Here is a 25356-nt window from a genome sequence, read left to right on the forward strand (position 1 = left end):
ATAAGAATTCAACCTGATCAGAAAATATTGGCAAGCCAAGGCTGATGTTCAATCACTTTTGATTGAAAAAAATCATCCTAATTTGCTCCTTCTACCTGCTTAGATCCATGACTGCAATACATTCGAAGAACTAGAAGTTGAGAGCAATTCAGCTCTTTTGTTAAGAGGTTTGGGGGGAAAAAAAAGTATCAAGACGAACACTAAAACCCTGGAAAGCCTCAATGCTATGAGAGATTTAGAAGAAGGGATGATAGGAAGTTAACAGAAGGAACCATTCACAGGGAAACAGTTGAAAACCTCCTCCGGAGTAAATTTAGCAGATACATTGTATGCAAGACAAAGAAAGACAGTCCGTGAAGGAATAAAAATAAACAGTTCCCCTTAGGAATTGTAAAAACAAACAAGCAAAGCAACTGCTTTTCTCTGGAAAAGCGAAAGGTCACCAATCTAGATGAAAATACAGCTATAAAAAGTTTTGGAAAAGTATCAAAGAGCATGTTTACGAAAGGGCACATTCATTGTAATACTAACCATTCAAACTTCACAATAGATTTCAGGAGAGAACAGGATGCAACGTCAAACATCTGTTATCACATTATTTTCTTCGGCTCCTCTGCCCAGAAATTACATCTAGACTTTGCCCAGTTTCCAGACCATGTTAGAGACAAGTCAGACGTGCACTCAAGGCCACGCCACGTGACCACGTCTAATAAGGCACTGTGACAGTCAGTCACTCCAAAGACACTTGGAAACATCACGTTTCAGGAGATGACATACAGCCCAGATTAAGTACTTAATCCAACAGAGGCAGCTAGCCAAAGCAGAGAGACACTGCACATACACATCTGGACAACAGCACAAAGTCCTCCTGGGCTAGGAGATGCCTGCTGCATGCCAGCTTGCTCACAGCCCTTCTGGAAAGCGACGGGCTCACTGCACCCATATGCCTTGAATGTGGTGTGCTCACACAGCAGGGCCATCTTCCAAAATCCACAGGTCCAACTAAGTGCCATGCATAACGAATCCAGTCTCCTGTCAGGTTTCAGGCACGGGGAAGAGATGTGGCACTCTGCCACGGCCTCATCTATCGCCACAGCAATGCCTCCTGCCCACAGCCCGATCCTGGGAAGGGCCCAAGAACCTGAACCCCCTGAACTATGCTGCAGGAGCACACGTATCCTACCGGCTGTATTGCAGACACTTTTCATCAGGATCACTCATTTGGAGTGGGACCAAGGAAGGAAGGCACATGCAAGTCTGAAAAGTAAATTATCACAAAACACTCTTCCATTTCATAAATGGTGGTATCAGTTGCAGGGACAAATATTTGAGACATAACGAAGGGAAAATTAACAGAACTACAAAGAAAAATAATTTTGCTCACAAAAAAAAATTGCATTCATCTACATTGGATTTATTGCAGGAACACATGCAGTGGAAATGAATTCAAGCCTGTTGTGCTTTAAGAAGTGCTACAGACAATGATGTTTAACACATTTAGTACATGATGGATGTTGCCTTTTCTGTCCAGGAAGCAAACGTGAAGTTAGGGAAAGTGGGCTACATTCCCTTCCTGCAGACAACCTATCCAAGGCTGGACACACTCCAGCCTCCTCCTCTTGAAACATCTGTACATTGAATATTTGACCACTTCCAGGCCAAGGGATTCAAGCTGACAAAGAATAAAAGGCATTTCCAAAGGTAGTCTCTTCTGCTGCAGCCTGGCTGAGTCTGAGGGGCTACACCCTCAGAACTGCACCCTGAAGGAACACCACACTGCTGTATAGAAGCATTTCATATTGGTGCACCTTCAGACACCTCACTCTCAGCCCAAGCCATCTTTTATGTTTGGATGATACAGCTCCATCAGGCATTTCACTGATGCAGTAAGATTGATGAATGAAAAATGACAACAACATACATTTCTAATCGTCTGGGAGGTTGTTTTGCTTTGTTTCTTTCAGATTGAAACTTCTACTTCCCTTCCTTTCAGGCATCAGTTCATTGGGCAAAACAAAGAAAGAATGTTTTCTTAAGCAGCACAGGAAGAAAAGGTTACCTTGTTTACCAGTAACTCCAGAGTACAAAGACTGACTTTGTCTTCATGGAAGGCAAGAAAGCCAGCATTTCTAAAGGGCTGAGGTTTCTAAGACCTTTCTTGACAGTGTGACCGTGACCCAGTGGCCTGTCTGCAGCACCAGGAGGCACGTGCAGCAGAGGGCTGCAGGGTCAGTACAACCGCCTCTGTCCCCAGAGCTACACTGACTGTGTGACTGAAAGGACAGGCACAGGAGGGAGCTCTGCAGGAGCTAGAGATGCCAAAAGCTTTGCGAGTGAATGGATGTTCAACAGAGAAGAACATGTGGTCATACTGTTGAGGAGATACTTTTAAAAGAAAAACACTTAAACAAATGTTTTTTCTTGCACTTCATTAACATCCTTACACAGCTGCAAGACTACTCCATGTGGAATCACTCTATCTTTTTTCCTTTCTATGCGTTGAAGTTCCATATTATTATTTAATAACTTCCATTCGTGCATTTTCCATACAGCCCGCAGTAATCAATTACACTGTTTCATGGGCAACTTCTCTGTGCTTCTTAAAACTGAGAGAACATCTCACTGATTCAAGAGTACTCCAGATATAATCAATTTTGCAAATTTTCAAAATCATGATGAAATAGAATGACTTTCCCTGAGAAAGCCAGTAACAGGGCATGAGAAACCTGTAACAAAACATGAACAGTATGATATAGAAAGTGATTTTCCTGAGAAATAAAAATGAACCTAAGACATGAGACGATAACATCTCCATGCAAGCTAGTAAGTAATTCTTACAGTAAGGCACTTACTTAAGAATTACACTGTTTCCATGAAAAATCTTCTAAAATATAATAATGCTAATAATTAAGATCTTTCACTAGAATAAAAAAAGTTTTCAGAACTTTTTGCATAGTTAACTCCCCTATTCAACGTTATTTCTTTGCTTTGAAAAAGAGAAAAAGAGAGAAAGAGGGACAAGCATCTAAGAAAGGAATACTCTTTTTCACAAGACAACACAAATGCTGAGAAATGTAAAGAGCAACTGGATTCTACCGCTGGAAACTGAAAAACTGTTGTTATCTATAAGTTAAGAAACTCTAAGAATGAATGGCCTACCTTCACTGCCAAGAAGTTGAGGCCGCTTTCATGAGCCAAAGCTTTTGCTATCATTGTTTTTGAGCATCCAGGAGGTCCGTAAAGCAGCACACCTTTTGGAGGCTGAATCCCCATTCGGATGAAGGAGTCGGGATGCTTGAGAGGCCATTCAACTGCCTGCTTCAATTTCAGTTTGACATCTTCTAGTCCTCCTATGTCTGACCAAGATACCTGTAAAGCAGATCATTCTTTTAATTATAAAAATAAAAATAAAATGACAGCATGATCATCCAGGCAATAACACTTTTTGTTATCACAAGTCACAACACAATTTTCTCCTTCACTCTGCTGATGTAGAACTTCAAAATTTGGCATCTTCCTCAAAGACTTACAAGAAGACTGCATGAGCCCAAGAAGGTTTTACTTAGCGCTGCAGAGTAAGGCTCTTTCCTGTGTGTTTGACTTCAGTAAGCTCAACTTTTGGGGAGGGTTCCTCCAGTTGCCAACCCCATCACTCCTATCCATGACAGGAGCACTAAGGTCTTGACTAGAAGATGAAAAATAAACAAGCCACCAAACAAACAGCTATGAAGATTAAAAAATATATATTATTCAAACTCAACTGTAGTCAAACTTGCTCAGTTAAATACACAAGATGGACTTGTCAAAGATAACCAATATGTCCTACCCAAAACAGCAGTCAGATCTAAGACATGCTGCGCTTCTCCAGCTCAACACACGACAGAATTTTACCCACATCCCCCACTCATTCTTTGTTCTGTCACCACCCATTCCCATCCACCTTAAATATTAAACACGTCAAGACACACCTAAATCAAATGATCTTCTGTCTTAAAACACTCTTCCAAAAATTCACTAGACATAAATCACCATTCAATTGTGGAAAGTCAGCTAAACTTGAAAGACAAGCAGAATATCACCAAGAGGCAATGTATCACCTTTCTCTGTTGTCACTCTTGGCTCGTCCCTATTTCCCTGATACCAGAACACGAGAAACTAGAAATGGAAAGTCCCTGAACCAGGCAATTCAGTCTATTACTAAGATGAAGAAAAAAAACACATTTGTGAGTGGTGCAAAGGCTTCTGTGTAAGTACAAGCAAACTGCAAACCAAATAAAACTTCTCCCCAATTGTTATCTTTGACATATATGAAAATTAAAAAGATTAAAGAAGAGTAAACACAAAAGATCAACACACACAGGTCAACTCCTCAGAAGTATTCCAAGAGTAAGAGTTAACTGGAAGGTGAGGAGCTGATCTGCTGCCAACAGAACATGTCTCCCACAGCAGGAGTATGCTGCAGGAGCTCTAGAAAAAAGATTAGTTTATTCTTAGCAACCAACAGCTTCTGGTTCTCAAATAAATAATTACTTTAAAGGCTTGATGAAGAATGGACTATGTAGAACTGACAGCCACCGCCCACTAAGAAGGGTTTGAGAGCAGGGGGCTGCCAAAGCCTCTACTTCCCTTACTGGGTCAGGAAAAGACCAAAAACAGAAATGAAACATTCAGTAGAAGTCAGAGCAAAGAGACGACTGAATCAGACCCAGCAGAGTAACCCAGTAGCAGGGAGAAAACGATTTCAGTGGGAGCATCATCAAAGTGGCAGGTCAGTACTGGTAACTCAAAAGCCAACTTCTGTAGTCTGACAATACTCCTTGAGGTGCCTTTTCAAAGCAGTAATGTAAAAACAAAAACCAATCAATCAAACAAACAAAAGCAAGCAACAAAACACCCTTTTCTGTTGCTGTTCCATAATACCAGCAAGACTAGCTGCTCAGTCAGATTAAAGAATGGTAGCAAGTAAATGGAAATGGGCTGCGCAAAAACGTCTCTAGTTTTTACAGTTGGACTAGATGATCTCAGTGGTCTTTTCCAATCTTAATGATTCTATGAAATGAAAGCATTTGTCTTAATTCAGTAAAAGTAGCAAAGTGAGAAACTCCACAATGGCGCAGAAGTGAAGAGGGAAAGAGAAGCACAACTTCATACCACCTCGCTTTGACCTGGGTACCTTGGGCTCCCAACACAGCCTAAAGAGTGAGACCTTCCCAGAGTGACTCAGCTGAAGGATGAAGGCTTTCAGAGACACGCAGTCTCACACTCAGCTTCTCCCTCTTTCATTCAGATGGAACAGATACAGCAACAAGATGGCAGAATTAGGCATGTAATGCTGAAAGTTTGAAAGACTCCTCCCTTCCGGCCTAAATTGTCATGCAATAAGCGATGGAAATGCACCTACAGATTTTTAATTACCATGAAAAAGACATTTAAGCTTTAAGAAAGCAAAGACATGCATCAAACACCTTACTTCCACATTTACAAACCATCTCTTTTAGCTCAAATATCATGGCTGAATCTCATTTTCAGTATCAGTGCTCCCTCACACCTGCCAATGTATGGTTTAAGCATCCCGACAGTAATGTCCTTCTTCCTAAACAAAGTAATTGTGACAAACACGAAGTAGGAACTTCTTAAAATTAATTAAGCTACCAGAAATTTCCTACAACTTTCAGCAACAGTAGGCAAGCCCAGTAGTGGTACTTGCACATGCAGAAAAAGCCAAGGAGAAAACACCTGCATGTTTTTTCACCCCCTCTTAAATACACAGACTATTGCATAGGTTGCATTATGTAAATGGCTTTTAGAACCTGCTATATAACATTTAGCATCAATGCCAGTGATGGAAACGTATAGAGAGGATGAAGTGGGGCCTCTATCTGCTAGAAAATCTGGAGACTCGCTCTGATTTTGCTTACATTTTAAAACTGAAAAGGGGCAAGGCAGGACATACAAACCCAGACACTAAAGATGAACTTGCAAAGTGTGAGTTAAAAAGGAACAAAACAAAAAACAGTTAAGCAGGCGAAATTTCAGTCAGTTTAATCAGAATTTCTGTCACACCAGATGGAACTGAAACAGCAATGGTGTTAAAAGCAAAAGTAGCAAACAACACACTACCTTCACATTCTGGACAAGTCCTTCACGAAATAATTTTGTTTTCCACACTTCAAAAGGATAAGTGGGAGAAAACCACCACCCCATTCCATCAAGAGTAACACACTCAGAACTAAGGATTCATTTAGATTCACATAAGCTAGTATATACACACTACAGTACACACACCAGAATGCCTAGCTGCACATCCTAAACCTGCACACGGACTGAAGGGAAAGGCCTTGCAACACAGCAATGAAGTGTGATATTTAGTCACTGTGAAAGTGGTGGAAAAGACCAGCCTTAGGGCTGAGCTTACATATCCAGATACAGCCACAGAGACAGACAGAGCTCTGCTTCAGTGCATAAGACACCAAGATTTCATTACTGCCATAATCTTTAGCTCTCCCCAGGTCAACAGAGCTCAAAATATGATGCAGAACAGCAACTCCCCAGAGGCTGTTCAGCAGCAGCAATAAAGAAATAAAGCAGACGTGCAAAGGATGTCTCTTCCAGAACCGTTTGGCTGCAAAGACACAAATCTGAGTGTTGAATTACAGTAAAGGGAATGAGCAGGCAAGCAAAATCCACAGCATTCCCCAAAAATTTCTGAAAAACCCACAGGAGAAGGGAAAACTGCAACTATGGTGCAACTCTCCAAACAGCTGAAGTATTAACTTCCTGATTTATTATGTGCATCCCCTGTCTCCTAAATTCCTGCTGAAAAAAAACACAAGGCTGTGACACGTAGCAAAGTTCAAGAAAGGTTCTGTACAAATGGAAACTGAGGTACTATGTGGAAGTGGGCAGACAAGAGTTTCACCTTGGTCCAGTGCAAGGCACACATCACTCTGGACAGAAGCGGAATGAAAAGGGAACACTGCAAGGCAAAGCACAGAAAGAAGTACTTGGTGGCACCAGTCATAGAAGCAAAGAATGATATGAAGCCCATTGTGAATCAGCTGAAGTCAGTTTATAAAAGAAATTAATATTGATCTTGCTATAAATCACTTTTAAGAAGCAGACAGCAAAACATTCTCTAACAGTTATCAAACATCCTCTAACACCAAGAAGTAAAGTGACTTAGATAAGGCCATCCAAACAACATAACTTTATTACATATTCTTATTCTTTTCTGCCCTGCATATACACATAACAAGTTTTTCCAGATCTTAAATAAAAGGCTGCAAGACAGTAATTTAGCTTAGCAGCCTTCTAACCCTCAAAGCAGTTAACATGCTATTCTAGGACCTAGGAAGTGAAAGCTGATTCAAACATTATATTTTCATTACAGTCTACTCAAAACTGCAGATTTCAGAGAACAAGCACTGCACAGTCTAAACAATTTGGAGTACATAACAAAATAAGTAATATTTTGTTACCAGAGGTGACACCAGCCCCTAAAAACATAAATGGAAAAGGACTATGAGGGAAGAAGTATTTCAACTACATTCCTCTACTCGTGGCTTAATTTATAAGTTAATTTGCACTCTTCTCTTCCAGTTTGCACATGGCTACTTCAAATCAGTTGAAAATGATAACCACATTTGGAAAAAACAAAGTTAAAAGTCACAAAAGCCTCAGCTGATTCAGCACGTACATCAGTGGATTTACTTATAACCAAGCGTGTAGCCCAGAAGGTCCACTCACACCAAAGGGGCTGCCAAGTGAGGAATATATCTACAATGAACATAAACATAATTTTAATACACATCAGATTTCTCTCAGTTATTTGGGAAAAAAACAAAAACACATGATCATTTTCTTCATGTCTGAAGATATTTTAAGAAAGGACTTTGTAGATGACAAACAGCACTGAAGTCAGACTTCAGAACATGAAGGAATGTAATACCTGATTTTCTAAGAAATTTACCTGTACAACTAATGGTCAACCTGGACATACAGGAAGAATATAAGGGTTGATCAATACAGGATAATTTTACAAAATTATCTAAAAATTATCAAAATTTTACTATGAACAAAGATGCAGGAAAAAAAAAAAGTTTCTTGAAGATAGCTGGATTCCTATCTGGTTCATGCTTTCTTTTGCTTTTCTCCCCATGGCATATTTTTTTTAACGTTGATAAAAATATGACAAACAAAAGTAAGGCAGTTCCTGTAGGCATGGATTATCACAGAGCAGCTATGTAGTGTACCACAGTACAGCATGTTAGCATCCAAGTAGTAAAGTGCTGAAAAGTTAAATGGCCCAAGTCCATGAATAGAGAGCACTGGATTGAAATAAGGGCAATTAATAAAGAGGAATAACTTACTACAGAAATGAGGGCAGGTTACAGTGCTGTATTCACACTACTTTGACTTTCACAGACAGCTGTGCAAAGCATTTCCCAATGTTTAGACTGCTTCAGAGCACAGACAGGTACCTTCTGTTGGTAGAAAGCTAGCTCCGCAGTCCAAAGTAGTGGTTAAACTCAACTCAAGCACCTCCTGCAGCAGCTTAATGAAGGACGACACACCTTCTGAATGCATCTGGTATACCCAGAGCTTAGCTTCCACTTTAAACTCACCACAGACACCAAGTGGCCTGAAATTTACCTTATATCTACACAGAATATTCATTATTTTGTAAAAATGAACATCCAGTAAGCAGAAAAGGAATCTGCACTATGCTATACCTTCCTTTCGACAAAGGAATGAATTTCAGCAGTATTCCAGTGACTCAGCTGGCATTTAACAAAAACGTGACGTCTGAGAAAGCCACCAGGAGGATGGTTTAGTGGACTACAGGAGCTTCAGTAGTAGGTTGATGTGCATTCAGACTACATTTACTGCAGGACTTTGAGATTTGACTTATATGTCTTAACTGTGCTGTTGAGCAGTAGCTCCAAATGGGTTGGTATGTCTAGAAGGCACAGAGCAGGGATAATGATGTAAGCCCAAGAGACAGTAGCACAATAAGCAACAAGAGGATTAGTAGTTCTTGTTCTCAGCAGAACTAATCAGCTCTTGCGGATATTAATGCCTCTACACCATTTCCAGAAAAAGCCATCTGGGGCCAACCCAGGCATTTCTACCTAGCACTCCACTTTGCAGCATGGACTCTTAACAAGCCAAGTGTGATATCCGACCTGGCTGCATGCAGCATCCTGTTCACAGACTTTATTTCCCATTTCTACAGTACAGGAACAGGGGTCTGTAGCTGTGCAAGCTAATTCCCAGATGACTCATCGTCATGCACTAAGATGTAAATGTTTTCTTCAAGGGGATGAGGAGCTGCTGAAAAACATCAGCACAACTACTTGCAGAGTCAAAATCCAGTGCGATGAAATACAGCGCTTTCTTTTGCTGGATCTTCTTAAACCAGATGAGATCCACAGACCAATTTACGTGTTACAGAAATTCCGTAGCAGACACAACATAACTGAAAGGGTTGTGAGTGCAGTAAGGATGACTGAAACTGGCACTGCCAAAAGAACAGTCATTCATGTAACGACAGCATCCGGTGGGTAAGTGCTTGGCAGTGACTTCTTACCTACAGCTTTGTGATTTTTGAAGACATCCAGTTCGCAGCAGTAAGAACTGCATGTAGAATTCCTTAGCTGCTTTATACAAATCACAGCAATCGCCCTCTCTTTGTTTCAATACACTTCGAATACAAATGCTAACATTTGGTTTCTACTTAAATTTGTGTCTGCTTTACAAAAGGCTTCAGCTTACACAGCTAATCAAGATCAGCTTTGAGCAGACATCTTAAGATTTTTACTCCATTAACACGCCCAGCTCATAAAAGTGCAGATCAGGAAATATGCTTCTGCACTACCAGTTCTTTCCAGAGCATTACAAACTCAAGTTTCTTTTAAATTGGTTTTCAAAATTATTATTAAATATGTAAACAAAAAGATGATACACAACATTTATGGGCAACTCGAAACTTCCGCTTTACAAAACGACTCTCTTCTGGTAGGACATTTCAACGCGTAGCTGTGACTCTTAATGTGGCTCTAACAATGTTGCTAGTGTACTGCAAAAAACAACTTACTTTTGGCACATCGACTGCCACCTCCCTCATGGCGCTGGGCCTGACATCCTTCATCCCCTGCAGGAAGTCATTGAAAGCAATCATCACTGACCCAGCCACCTCGATGTCTGAGGGGCGAGCTTGCTTCCCCAGAGCTCTCCGCAGCGCATACAGGCCTATTAAAAACAAAAAGCAGAAAAACATGTAGACTTCATCCTGTTTCTCACAAACATGAAGCACACAATGAACAAACACACAGCGGCACTGGAAAGGAAATGACATTCAAAAGCATGTCCCAGCACCGGGCCCTAACTAGGTCAAGGAACATGCAAGACACTTCTGTGGAGGGAAGAAGAAAAAGGGGATTTTATGACTGCATATAAACAGAATATAAACTAGATTGGTTCCAAAAGACAGAACAAAACAGCCTTGCCCCTGTGTTCCAAGAGATGAAGCTGAGAGGGCAAAAATATCCATACACTGAACTAAACACATTTTTAAACCAGAAACCGGGAAGCGGGATAACGAGTAATTGAGGCAAGTGTTAAATCAGTACTCGTAAGATGGCTGCAAAACTGTCCTCTCTGTTGATTAGGACTCTTTTCCTTTGTAAACCTGCTCTACAAATCAAGTCAGTTCAATGTGTGATATGCCAATGCATAATGAGGATGATCCTGAGTGTAGGCATACAGACACATACGTGCTCCACACACACGCAGATATGTAGGATGGCCTGTCACGTGCTGCAAAAAAATGAGGCAGCCAGTACAGCACCAGTTAGTCTTGCATGACCATAAAAAGGCAAACATTTGTTAAATCTTTTCTATATTTAACCAAACAAAACATCAATTAGCGCTACATGAAAGCACAATAAAAGGGATAAGCTGATTCTGAAAATAGACGTGGTTTTAACTTTTAGTGGATTATTGTCTTTTTTCTATGGAGGCACGGGAGATGGGGACACACAAAGTTTCTGACAATGACAGGAATTCTGCATTTCCTACAATATATACAATGTGTGAAGAGATATAATACCTCCCCTGTGCACCAGTACAGCTGGTGTCTCTCCATTAACTGCCAATTATGACAGAGCCGCAGCACCTGCATTTAATACCCCAGCTCTTAATACAATAATGAAAAAAAAAATTGTAATTCAGGTTTCCCCTTGTGCGGAACATCCAGAACTAATAAGATATATAAATAAAAACATTCCACAAGGCCGAGGAGAAAATGAAAATCTGGTCACCAGAGGACACATATAAAATACAACTGACTCATTTTAACAAGCCAGACAATTTTCATGATTCTTCCTCCCCCTTCTTCCTTCCTCCAAAACAGTTCATTTCAAGCAAACGAAAAACTTGAGTGAGAAGACACCCCTGCAGAATTAAAATTTGCATCCAAGCAAATAACAAATGGGTGAGTTACTCTAGAACCATTGCAGAAAATGCTGGGAGGTGGAAGCAGGTACTAGGGCTCAAGTCCTACATATTCTTTAGGGTAAAGTCAATTCCTACAGCACTCTCACTCTACAGTGAAAGAATAAATAACGTCAGGAAGCTAAGGCATTGAGAAAGCAGCTCCGTTCCTCCTTTCTGTATGTAACTGTTCCATCAGGCCCTCATTTAGCACAGATTTTTAATCACGCCACAGCTTTTTTTTCATTACATAAGGAATTGCTAAAATAAATGAGTTTACTTCAAAATCAGAGAGAGAACACCACAGAGGAAGGCCCGACGAGAAGAGAGCTAGCTCTTCATGATGGGGCCTGCCTGTGCCGCTGGAGCACACGAGTGAAATCCCGGTCATCAGCAGCAGCCTGAGACGCCACAGCCTTGATCCAGAACAGGAATGGGGAAGTCACAGCTCTCCACACAAAGCCTGAATTCATTTCAGCACGTGCACGCACACGCCATTGCACGGGTCAGCATTTAATTGAAACAATGTTTTACATTAAAACAATAATAAAAAACAGATTGAAAAAGAAAGCATGATTCTTCCTGTTTCCTCCTGTTATCATAATCATTCTTTCCTGAACTTCAGACTGACCTCTAACCAGAGGGGCAGGGGGGAGGGGGGGAAACTAACGAACACAAGGATACAGTCAGGAGCTTGCCTGAGGGTGAAAAACACATCTTTGTCTGGAGACACTGAGAGATGTATGTAAGATACGGAAACAAGGGGCAGGGCTCACAGTGGGCTGCTGGGAGCAGGGCACAGGCAGGAGAAGTGAAACACCACAGTGAACATGCTGATGATGTAGTTGAACTGAAGATTCTGACAGTGTGGGGGGTGGTAGAGGTGGTCAGCGGGTCCACGCTGTGGGGAAAAGGACGTGCCTGGTCCCCAGGGCCCTCCAGTGCGGAGCAGGAATGCAGCTCAGAGGGCAGCGACTGCAACTATGAGCAACGCTGATCCTTGGGGGAGTATAAATGGAAAATCCCAGTTAAAAAAAAAAAAAACTGGAAAGAAACAAGCATAATAAGTCATGCATGATTACAAACAATGGAAAATAAACAATCTGTTCCAGTCCAGCAACTGTGCACTCCACCTCACTAACTCATCCTGTCTGTCTAGAATAGAGGAAATTAGGTGGACAGGAGGGGAAAAGCCAGCAGAACATGTTGTCCTGGTACAGCTGATCCTTCCTTGGTACCAAGTTGAGAGGGAGGTAGGTAGCATTGTTCCTTGCAAGACTTTCCCTGCTCATAGCTTGGCTAAGTGTTGGCACATTAGATCATAATTACAAATGCCTGAGCCTAAAAATAGACTCTACTACACTGCTACATTTGTCAGAGTCTGTGTATAATTACACACTACTGTAAATAACAGAAAGCATCCACTCCAAACAGAGAACACACATACTTTAGGCTTTAAAAACAGAATATACACAACACATAAGGAAATGAACCAAACCAAACAAAATCATTAATCACGCTTCTTTCAGTGCCATTAGCCACTTCTTCCGCAAATCTGCCCTGCATGGACCTATTCTACCAGAAGCACAATACCAGAACTTGTAATTTCCATACAAGTTCATTTACAAGAAGAAATGTTTCCCTGCTAATCTGCCATTTTCCTCCCAAATTATCATGGCCAAATCCAGGAGACACACATCATTTCTCCCTGTGACAGCTTTCAGATCCAACACAATGCTCTCCTACACAGCTGGAAATGGAAAGCACACCAACATGTGGAAAGATTTCAGCTCTCTACTGGCCCTATGTAGGGCATCCTCCCCTATTTCTGGATCTCCAGACACTATCCTCCAAAACTTAAGTTTTATCTGTAGAAGTAAACATTTCTAACATAGACTCAATTTTGAACTTTAGAAACCATAAGGGGTTTCTTTCCTTCATGAGCAATGGGTAAGAAGTTATTCCAATGTTTAATATTGTTAAGGTGAGGAACTCTTTTCCTTTATATACAACCATTTCTACTTTTTTACTTGCCGCAGTCATTCAGGATGACAATCCCAACATAACACCAGGAAACCTTTTAAAGGACTTCATACACCCCATGCTACAAATCAAAAGTATTCCTGAATGTATGACCTTATTTAAAAAAATGGAGTTCACAGCACTTTATTACACCAAGATATTAGATAGCCAAATTCAAAGGAAAAAAAAGAACACGGACTTATTTTGTTTGCAGTTATGCACAGATGCATAAGATCACAGATGCTGTTAAAGCAGCAGATGGAGACCTGGCTGCCACTTGCTAAGGTGACACATCCTCACGCATTCAGTCTTTCATCCTGTGCAGCCCCAGCAGAACTGTCATGGTGGTGAGGAAGCAACAAGAGCAGCTGCCATGAGCGCTGAGGGACAACAGGCTGTGTCTTGGCAAAGCCACTTATTCCCTCTGCTCCCCAGACAAAGCATTGGCATGACAGCACTGGCTCTCTGCACCACTAGTGAGCTTTCCTCTTACCTGGGGGCAAGAGTCACCACTCACCACAGCTAGCACAGATGTGTACATCCGTGTCCCAGGAAATCACCACAATTTAGGATTGTTTTGTTGGTTTGGTTTAGTTGGTACCGAAGCAAACCCACTGACTGATTTACTAAGAGGAAATACCTATGGATAAGACTGCTAAGAATATATTTTTAAATCTTATTTCTTGTGAGTTTAATCTCTACACAAAATTCATGCCCAAGTAGAATTTTTTCAGAAAGGAGAAACTCTTAGCTTCGCTCTCACAATCATATTCTGCAATTTGTCTTTGGCTGCCATCTGTATAAGTGAAAATTCCCAAAGAACTTTTGTATGCTGTTTGCACAGGAAAGATAACGCCCTGAAACCTCTCATAGCCATAGCTCTGCAAACTCACTCAGCTAACCTGAGCACTGATCTTCTGAGGGGAACCTGTCTGTGATTTATGGTCCTACACGAGGAGCTCCGGCATCTGCTGGGACACGTCTATGGGGCCAACTGCAAGCTGTGATAGCTACAGTAAGGGAGGCCAAGGAAAGAAGGAGGAACTGTATTTTCCAAGCTTCTTTCAAATACAGGAAACAGTTTATTCACAGATCAGATAGGCACAAACCATTTATCCTAAGTGGATGACAACAGGGGGGAATAAGGAACACTGGGCAGCCTGCTTTACAGTCCATCCTCCTGTGCAATATTCCCAAGCTCAGGTCAGCCATGCATGGGTGAGGAGAAAAACAAGGGCTGCCCTTGCTTCAAGGTACCAGGCAAAGGGACAAGAAACAGCAAGCAGTGGCTAAGTGCTGCTCTAATTATGAGTAGGTACACCATCAGAGCACAGCAAGCAAGGAAGCCAATGAAAATTTTCCCAACAAATATTAGAAGCTGTGTGTCCCAACTGTGGCCAGGTAATTAATACTACTGCAAAACCAACACAGACACACAAACGAAAATATTCTCTGACAAAACGTCACTTACGATCTTTATCAAGTAAAAAAATACTGTTTGCCATTATGTGTGAAACCATTTTATCTGGAGTTTGAGAGGGAGCAGAAAACACTGCCCTTTTCTGCTGTAGCACCATTTCTAAATGGATAGCTCAAATAAAGTATAACATGATCTAGGCACAGGGCATTTCTTTTTCTAGCTAAACTAGTCCCAGCTACAGTAAGCATCGCCTTTTACTCGGATACTGATAAAAAACATAACTTTGCAACCTCAATACAAGCATCTACTCAGAAAAGGTCAAGATGTGACACTCATTTCAAACAAGTCACTTTTTTAAAAAGTATGTCTGTACCTCAGAGAAAAAAATAGCTTTGTCCCAAATATTTAATCCCAATTTGTAATGAGAACACACTCCAGAACCAGGAAATCAAAGAACACTCTTCAACACAAGCGACCTGGTCTGAATCATCTGTGGTAACTCAGTGCCTGCTTACCACAGAGCTACAGTGATCGTGAACTCAGTCAGCAGCAGAAGGGCACCACGGTATACATGTGGTGGCCAGCAGCAGCAGTGCAGCTGTCCCATCTGGGCTGGCCGGAGGAGGAACATCAGCAAGGAACACAATAGGAGACAACAAGGGAAGTACACATCATGCAGAACACTGATTAAGGCAAGTGACCCGGGTATACCTGGTCCTGCTACCAAGAAGAAAGTCCGCTGAGTCACTTCTCAACTGAGATTAAAGGTCCTGAAGTCTTCCTCAGCCCTTAGATGAGCAAACCCTCCCAGGTCAGCATGGGAACCAGCAGGCCCAGGACCAACCCTGGTCTGGGGTCTTGCCCACACTCCTACCACTCCTCCTGCACAGCTGTGCATGGAACACGATGTCTGCCACAAGGGCTCATTTCAGATATTAACTGCAGTTACTAACCAGCTCTTCTGAATATCTTTGTCATTTTCTGCTCATGTAAACATCAGCATGGGATGGGCTTTAAATAGACTTAAGTACTCAACACAGAACTCTGTCTGACGACAGCTGTCCCATCATGTAATCTCACCAGAATGGCACTGAGCAGAAGCACCAGGATGAGAATCTCACACTGAGAAGCCAAAACATAGTGCAGAAAAGACGCATCACTCTATTACATGTGCCTGCAAGCAAGGGCACTTTTGTTCATAGTACATTAAGACCGTAAACAAGGTCATTTTCTTCAGCTTAAAATCAGTCTCTGCATTACAGACCCAACCGTACAACTACAAAGCACAGCACTGGCTCCTGAATGCCAAGGATGGGAATTGACTCTCTTGGTCTTGTTACACTGTAGATTAGCATGATGGAGCATTGTGCAAGAAAACTTGCACGTTCCAGTCTAAACATTCATTCAGTGCATTACTTCTATATCACATCTGGGTTTTCCAGTGCATTTTAGAATCCTGTGTTCTGCCATTTCTGTGAAAATCTCTCCATTTCATAAGAACACATTTTTGGATAAACCATGTATTTAGATATTAATAACATTCCCATAAAAGCTGTTTTTTAAATGACCTCTGCACTCAAAGACAAATGGCTTTCCCCCAGCTCATTTTGCACGGTGACAGGAATGGGAAAGTGCCTTCTTCCCTTTCTTACCTGTAACTGTGACCAGACAATTTGCAAGCAACCCCAAAAATGCCCTGCAAAATAAATAAACCCACAGGCTTTGGTCATCCACTGCCTTTATCACTTTTTCAACAAAGCAGTGCCAGAGCCCGCATTCCTGCTCTTGGGATTATAACCCAAGAACAATAGTTATGTTTATTGCACATCCTCAGCAGAACTCTGGTTCTAATCATCTTGGGAAAGACTTAAGCTGAACCATGATTTTCAAGGCTTAGAGAAAGGCCTGGACTGCAGGGAATTTCCCTCCCCATGGATCATGATGAATAACAAACAAACAAACAAACAAACAAACAAACAAACAAAAAAGTCCTTCAATTTCTTTGCCTTGTTTTGTTCTGATGCAAGAGGGCTAACAGACTCGCAGATTTTCAAGGTGAGCTGCAGAAATAATTTTTCCTTTGTATAAACAGTGAAGCAGAAAGCTTCCCAGCTTTAGCAAAAAACACCAAGTACAGTATCCTGTTAAGTTACCTCTATTTTTACAGATCTAATACCTCTCCATAGTCAATACTTCAAGGTACATATCCTAACCGTATTACTTATGAAAATGCAGGAGCAATAAAACGGCCAAATGATTTTGATGGATAACAAGATTTCAAGACAACTGTTTTTTTTAAGGGATGAACCATCAGATTACATCTTATGTCTATCCAAGCTGTGTAGCTCCTCAGATTCAGCTGACTTATGCTGGTCAAAAACAGAGCTCAATTTCTTATTTCCATAAAGTTCTTGCTAACAGCAGCTCAAATCAGGGAAGCACTATAATCTCAAAATCTAAGGAAGGTGATGCCTTTAACCACAATGCAGTCAGGTGATTTACAAAGCACTGGTGCAAAGCAAACTGATTACTGCCTCTGCCACATTAGTCTAGAAGTCACACTGGTTGCAGCATCCTTCCTGGAACCAAACTGATGATATTGCGAGAGACCACAATTTAAACAAAGACATTTGTTCTTCCTCTCCTCATGATGCTATCTTATCACAGTCCAAGTGTTTTATATCAGCACACTGAAATTATGTGCAATGAACAAGGATGTTGAAGATAAATTCTAAGAGTTACAAAGCAAACACTTCCTCTCTCTGTAAACAACGTGACTGAACCCACTTCTTGAAGAAATCAAGTTATATTTATATTCTCTCTTTTGAAATGCTACAAGCAGCCATAGAAGGATAAGTTTATAAAAAATGGCTATATTTGGAAACTTTTGTTGCTAAGCATCTTCTAACATTTAGTACAGTTTATACCATTCATGTCCCCGCTACGTAATTAACATTTCATATAAGTGGAGTGCTTATCTTTGTTGTTAAATAAAAACTGTTATTATTTTTTAGGAAATTAATAAAAGGCTGTGTGGCCACTTAATTAAAGAAGAAGCAACAAGATCTCAGGGGCATACAAACGCAGACATTACATGCAAGGATACGACAGAGTCTGCTTCCTAAACACTGCCTCCACAGCTGTTCACACTAGAAGGTAGTCTACTAAATAACTTAGGTAAACGTCTTCCAGTCTTAAGAATACAGGTTTCTCAGCTGCACAAATAAGTAAGCCCTTTCCTTGGCAGGAATTCTGTGCACATGAATCCCTTAGAGGGTACTCAAGGCCTCCACAGCCAACCATGAGGAGCCCACTGCACGCTGATGTCCAGTGGGTAACGGCCCACTGCCCACCGAGGTGCTGACAGGTTTTGCATACAATACTGTTATCCTTTATGAAGGGTTGCAAGAAGAAGCAATACACAGTTAATGGTGGGAATCACAAGCAGATTGCCAGGCAGTAGAGAAACCTAACAAACCACAATTTCTCCAATGTAGTCATTTTAGAAAACAGATCCTTGAACAGAGATGAGGTATGTTAATTCTGAGAAGCCTTTCACGTAAGCCAGTGATACTTGCCACATTAGGACTGACATGTTTGCTTCCAACTTTGCCAGACCATAAGCAATCTCTTAGTTATTTGCAAATCTGACAAGCAGTATCTTGCTCAACACGAGATAAATACGTGTACCTTGTGCAACAGTAAGGGCTGGGACACAGAGCTGATGCTCATCACCCTGCTGTCAGCTCTTGCAACAGCATCATGAGGGTCATGATACCTAGCATTTTCCAAACAGCCAGATAACTGCCATTTCATTGTATGCTAAGACTATCTCCTTGTAGAAGAAAAGAAGGTACTGAAAGAAAAATCCTCTAATACTTTCTAAGGATAAAATAAAACCATGTTTAACTGATGATTATATCCATGTATACATAAATATTTCACATGTGTTTGGTCATAATAAGACTGGAAAAGCCCAGAGCATGACACAGATTCCGAGTTTCTTGTCTCCATTTCTTCTCTTCACCCATTCCAGCATACATAACATTTCCCTTCCTTATACCGTGAACACAGAAGAGCAAAACCTTCAGTGCAAGCTGAACTTTAGAGGCTCCTGAAGCTTCTTAATGACTTCCATGAAAGTGCACTAAGCTGCTGAACAGAAGAGAGAAATGGCTTGTCTGACCCCAGAAGTATCAGCAAGCACCACTTGCATAGAGAACAAATGAGTTCTGCCAAGAAAACAGTTGGAATATATTTAACTCTACAATAGCTGTTTACTTTCCATTAATTCACATTAGTCAGAACTGGAATGAAGACAAACAAAAGCTTTTATAATGAGGTATCTTAGAAAACCTAACTATTGATGCCAAAGTGAAAGTTTTGGCTGTTGTAGCACTCCAGTTACTACATTTACCATGTTACATCAATTTCTACAACCTTGGTTTATATAAGCAATATACACACAATATTATACATGTGCATAAAAAGAAAAAACAAAGTTGAAGTATAAAGATAAGGAAGGATGAGTCCTTTAGAAATTCTCTAAACTTCGTGTTGAGAATATAAACAGTTCCAGCTTGTAAACTGTCAGGCTTTCCAGCCACAAAGAAAGTATCTCAAGATGCTAACAGAGTAACCAGGAGTCAAGAGTTTCCCAATTAGCAAGCAACAGCAATGTCCTTTTAACAACTGAACATATATTTCTAAGTTCAGAATTCATGCTTCTGAATTCACTTCCATGTTTTATCTGTACTTACATGCACATCAGATGAGACTGTTGCATTTAAAATTTGCAAAGCAACTCTTAACTCAGATACCACCTGAATATTAAACATCTCGAGTATGTAGAAACTCACACCAGCAGTCTTAACTATACGTTTATGTTATGTTTTATATTTTAATAAATACAAACGTTAGGTTCAGTTCTGAGCACCACATTACCAAAAGGTTACTGACAAACTGGAGGGAGTTCAGAGAAAATCAACAGAAGTTCTCAGAAGGCAGGAAGGACTTATTTATGAGGAAAGATTAAACGGGCTAAATATTTATAGTTTGGCCAAGTAATGAATGAGGAGGTAGGGGACATGAGAACAGCCTTCAGATATCTGAAGGGTGTAAACACCAAGGAGGGAGACTGAATGTGTTATACAAGGATGTAAATAGAAATAATAGGATAAAAGTAAACAAGGAATACTTAGGCAGACTTTCAGAGAGCATTCCTGGACAGCAAGTTATCTTGGCCTACGGCACAGTTTCTGAAGTGAAGCAATAGGAGCCCATTGCTCGGCAGAACAACAAAGAAGACAAATCACTGGAACGCTTGCCATATGGAACAACCCTGCGCTGCTGAAGAGAAATATTACCTCATAAAAGTTACTCTTTTCTAAGTCTAACTCCAGTGAAAGTAGTAATATTTTACAAGGTGTTGAAAATTTAATATAAAAATAGTTTTCAAGAGCTTAAACAATAAAAATAAAAAAATCTTACTATGAATATTCCTTAACCACAAAAAATTTAATTTCAGTGTACGTAGTGTTAAAGCAGCTGGGCTGTATTTTCCCCAGCAGAGGTCACTCCAAGTTAGCAAATGACTGATATTTAACAGCATGGCTTCAAAACTAAGGAAACATCAATGAAAAAGGAGGCATCTTCACTCTCCCTTTCCAAGCACTGGGTTTGGATGCAAAGCTCTCAGATAGCAGTGCATCCTACAGTCCCTACCTGGAAGATGCCAGAGCTTTGGGTCATCACAGAGCTGAGAAAACACTTAACGTTCAGTTTATACAACATTTACAATTTTCTGTCTGAAAAGCCTCTGGAAGAGGGCAAATATTCCCTATTTATTTGCAGCTAGATGACAAAACTGCCAGAATTCACAAGCAGCACCTAGGCTGGATCACTTTTAGAATTCAAAACACAACAGTTTTCACTGGAAATTTTAGATTATGCTAGCTAAGGATTTAATATGTGAGGATTGTGACACAGGCGCACTGACAAACTCCCAAAAGCATAGAGGAAGGAGTACAGAGAAGAGAGCCTCTTCTCTTGTTACTGGTTGTATATATTTGTCTTTAAATGAATGTTTGCTAACCTAAAATAGAGCACAACTGTAGCCAGCAGAAGAGCACTTTAGAAGACCTCACTGTGTCCATACACTTTTTTCTCTTCTCTTGATTCATGCAAAGTCCACAAATTCTTATTTGAGAACCATCCCCTTAAAAAGTCTGGAAATTGGCGGGCAAAAACCTTGCCATTCCCAGTGCCATCAGCCCTAATAAAACTTCTCTCAGCTTAATAGTTAATCCTGATGCAAGAATTAACCATGCAGGGTCACTGCCAGAGGAAGCTGTCCCAGTGCCAAAGGAAATAAAAGTAACCAGCACGCAGAGCACATACATATTTGCCAACTACATGGGAGCAAATATGACTCTACAGTTCTGCTTACACATATTTTGACTAGGCTGCTTTAAGCGGCTGTTCTTGGGTAGACTTAAGGTCCAACACTTAAACCGTGTCGACACATTCTAGCAAAATGCAAGAATTGACAGAGCACGCTTTTAGTATTTCATCCAATGAAAACAGAAGTGAGCCTGTGTTTAAGCACGGCCTGGAACATACTGAACCCTTGCTGCAGGATGTGTGTGGATGGTTCTCCAGAGCTGTGCTGGTACCGGAAGCCAGGGAAGGCTCCCCTGCTGCACCCCAGCTGCACTGCCTGACCCAGTCAGCACACACACAGCTCCACAGCACCAGTAACAGACAAATGACACACAAGCACACAGTACAGAACTGATCAACATTCAACGTATCAGTATCTTGGGAATGCAGATCTGCAGGACAAGCTGTCCAGCCTGACTGACCTAGAATTTCAATAGGGAAGGGGTAGGCTTTGAAATCCAAGCAGAAAAACATCTAGGGGTAGGCCTGTTAGCTCACTAAACCACTAGAAAACCAAGAGACAGATATCAGGTGTAACTGGCACAAGGGATTCCCAATGTTAATAATCTTAACATTTGTTTTTAAAATCAATGAATACTCAAACCTTTCCTGGGTCTGTGCGGGAACAGACTGGCATTCCTCATGCTCTGTGCTGGACTAAGTTTCCTTTGACACAAAAAATATCAGATCTCACCCTTTCAAAAGCCATTAGTAGACTGTGGATATCTATCGATCTGTCTATTTTTTATTTTTTTTAAAGAGGTTAACTGTTAAATAAGATACTGAATAAGCACACAAATCCTTACCTGCTTCCTTGCACAAGGCTGTTAAGTCAGCACCCACATAACCATGCGCACTATCAGCCAGTTGCACCATCTCTGCTGCTGTGAGAGAATGTGGAACTTTCTTCAGAAGCTTTTGGAGTATGTCCAGGCGGTCCTGGGCATTAGGAATTCCTATTTCTATTTCTTTATCAAAACGGCCAGGTCTACGCAGTGCTGCATCTAGTGCATGAGGACGATTGGTGGCCCCTAGTACCACGAGCTGCCCTTCACTGCCTTCCTGAACACATCAAACAATGCAAAATATTAATTTTAATTATGTTCATAAACATATTTAAATGTAATTTAACATAAAACGTATTTTCTGCTTACTTTTCACAGCTCTTTCACACATTAAATGCTGATGGTAGATCTACAGGAACGAAGCAAACTTTTCATAATACATACCCCACAAGTAGTACCACCCCCCACCCCGGCCCCCAAACTGTACCTGAAATTTAGCAATACCTTAGGTTTTATATACATACAAACGATGCAAGAGGAACTTCACTCCCAGATCCCTTAATTTCAGTGTATCACAGAATCACAGAATTGTAGGGGTTGGAAGGGACCTCTAGAGATCATCAAGACCAATCCCTCTGCCAAAGCAGACTCCCTAGACCAGATTGTACAGGTAGGCGTATCCCTCTCTAATTCCCAAGAGCTTGCTTTCCAGTATCAGAAAAGTAAGCACCAAGGAAAAAAAAAATAAGTAGTTAAGCTAGTAGGTAGTGCTGGCACAAGAACAAAAGGGTTTAACAGACTCTGAACAAACAAGGTTGGGAAGCAAATCGTTTCAGGTATAAAAAGCAGCAGACATCAGGTGACAGAACCTCCTGTAGGCTCAGTAGGAAATGCAAAGTCAAAAATCCTAACTAATTTCCTCAAACTCTGCTTTTCACTTTCAAAGCGAGGCAAAATCAACTAGGTCACGTGCACTGCCACTCTCATTTTGAGAATGAAGTACTTTCCCCATGGAGTACGTTCAACACACTTTACCATGAGAAAATAAGTTCTGACTGTGAACAATTTGTGACTGGTCAGCAAAAACCACAATGCAGTAACATAGCAAGAAACTTGAAGATCAAATAAACAGCAGAGACTCATTTCTCATACTGTGGACAGGGTTCTTCTGTCTCTCCTGCCAGTCAACAAAAAAGAATACAGGAGAGAGTGGCAGATTTTATGGCCTTGATATTTATATACTAATGTCAATTAAATTTACTGTTTCTGCAGTAGGCTTTTGTTATATCCTAAATTTTATTACGGCAACTTAAAAATAGTCGGTTTCCTTTAGTAATGTAGACCACATATCATCAGAAATATCTTGACCTCTCTGTCAGTGCAATCAAAGTAGCTAGTTTAGTTCAATGATGGCCCAGTGCTAAAATTTCAGTTTTGTCTCCAAAACTACAGAAGTGAGAGAAGTCAAATGAAAGACCATGAACGGAAAAAAATCTACTTGCTTTTAACCTCACAGCTATCAGGAGACATTCCTTCCCTCCCTATGCCTAGCATCCAATAAAGCTTTAGATCACTGCATAAAGTTTTACCTAAGGCTATTTTCTTTTCCCCTGAATGACGTATCTAAAACTGGCTACGCTACAGAAGTAAAATTACTTTGCTCAACTAGTTCCCATACACACTGGTTGTCTCAATGAGTCTACTTACTGAGCCAATGCCATCCATTAATGTCAGCAAGGAAGCTACAACTCTCTTTTCCACTTCATTCTGTGCCCCTTCTCTCTTTGGACAGAGTGCATCCAACTCATCTATAAATATAATAGAGGGACAACTAGAAAAAAAAAAAGGGAAAAAAAACCTGTTAGGTAGCTCAAGAGGACTTAAAACATCAAGATGCAGACTTGTAGAACTTTGTAAGAAAAACATACAGTTTCAGTGAAAATTAATGAGCATTCGACTGCTTTAACTGAAAGTTTCAACACTGAGTATGGCACTACTCTAAGGGATAACTAAAATGACAAAAATATTAGACAACATCTTACCATGACCAAGCTGATTTAATTTCCTATACCCCTTTTACAGAGACTCAATGCTAAATTTACTGATTTAGTGAATAAAAACAAAGCCTTTTACTTGTCCCCCACACAAATACAGGATGTGATAGCATTTTGTAAATGTATTATGAACAATGACCAACTCAAAGTCTGCCTTGATCAGATCTAATAAATTTGGGCAGAATGCCATCATAATTCAGAGGCATGCTATATCCAGGACCAACACTAGCTCATTTAGAGCTAGCTTCCACATCCCAGCCCAGTCATACACAGGTCCCCAAAGACAGAACTAGAAAAATTTGGATCCAGGTCAAACTCTGGCTCATGCTTCCATCTGCTGAACTAAGCATACCATGTGCTTATGACACAGACCAAGCACTCTGGCACCCTCTGTAATAGACCCTTAAACAGGGTAGTGTCCAAAACGTCTAGCCAGAATTTCACTGTTTTCCCTTTAACTTGGCTCTACATAAATAAATGTATTTCCTTTTAAAAACCACTGCAAGGAAGAAAAAAAAAAAGAAAAAAAGAAAAAACCGACAATTCAAAGATTCTTGCAAATATTTCTCTTTTAAAAACACTAACTCTGGGACCAATACCACAAATAAGTGAGTGTGAATATAAGTATCTAAAAGAACATACCGTAACGATGCTTCAGCAAATATCTGACGTAATCTTGATTCAGATTCCCCGTAAAACCTATGATAATTAAAACATTTTAATAAGAAACGGGTTGGGTTTTATATTTATTTTTTATTTTTTTTATTTTCTGAGCAATTTGGAAAATTACTGCTAATGTGTTCCAAAAGGCCATAGTGCACCCTCTCCAAATCTCCAGCAAATTTTTGAAGCCCATGCACATCTAAGATAACCTCCCTTTCCACAAGGACAAAAATCAGGTGGAAAAAAAACCCACAAAGATGCACCTATAGTCTAAGTAGGAAAAACATAAAGCCATGCTAGAAACAATTTATACCTGCGTTCTTAAAGAACAACAACCAAGAAAAGCTTCCTGGAGCCATTACTCTGTATACTGCCATCTTTTAATTTCAATTACACTTCAACAAGTAACTCCCATAGTTGCAGAAATAGGATGTGCCTGAAGGTGCTGTTCTCTTTTTATTTTAGTCCACGCCTTACC

At 40.6% G+C, this 25356-nt stretch overlaps 1 protein-coding gene across 1 annotated transcript in view; it reads right to left on the minus strand.

Moving 5' to 3' along the window:
• Positions 1 to 25356, minus strand: part of AFG2A (AFG2 AAA ATPase homolog A) — a 181716-nt gene that overhangs the window by 147924 nt on the left and 8436 nt on the right. The window contains exons 7-11 of the mRNA XM_065736027.1: positions 24858 to 24914; positions 23869 to 23992; positions 22183 to 22438; positions 10097 to 10251; positions 3160 to 3369 (exon numbers count right to left, since the gene is read on the minus strand). Of these exons, the coding sequence (XP_065592099.1) occupies positions 3160 to 3369; positions 10097 to 10251; positions 22183 to 22438; positions 23869 to 23992; positions 24858 to 24914 (802 nt within the window). The remainder of the gene's footprint in view (positions 1 to 3159; positions 3370 to 10096; positions 10252 to 22182; positions 22439 to 23868; positions 23993 to 24857; positions 24915 to 25356) is intronic.

Source organism: Cyrtonyx montezumae, unplaced genomic scaffold (assembly GCF_038088225.1).
Source record: "Cyrtonyx montezumae isolate F1298 unplaced genomic scaffold, pur_monq_1.0 scaffold_2, whole genome shotgun sequence".
Taxonomy (NCBI): Eukaryota; Metazoa; Chordata; class Aves; order Galliformes; family Odontophoridae; genus Cyrtonyx; species Cyrtonyx montezumae.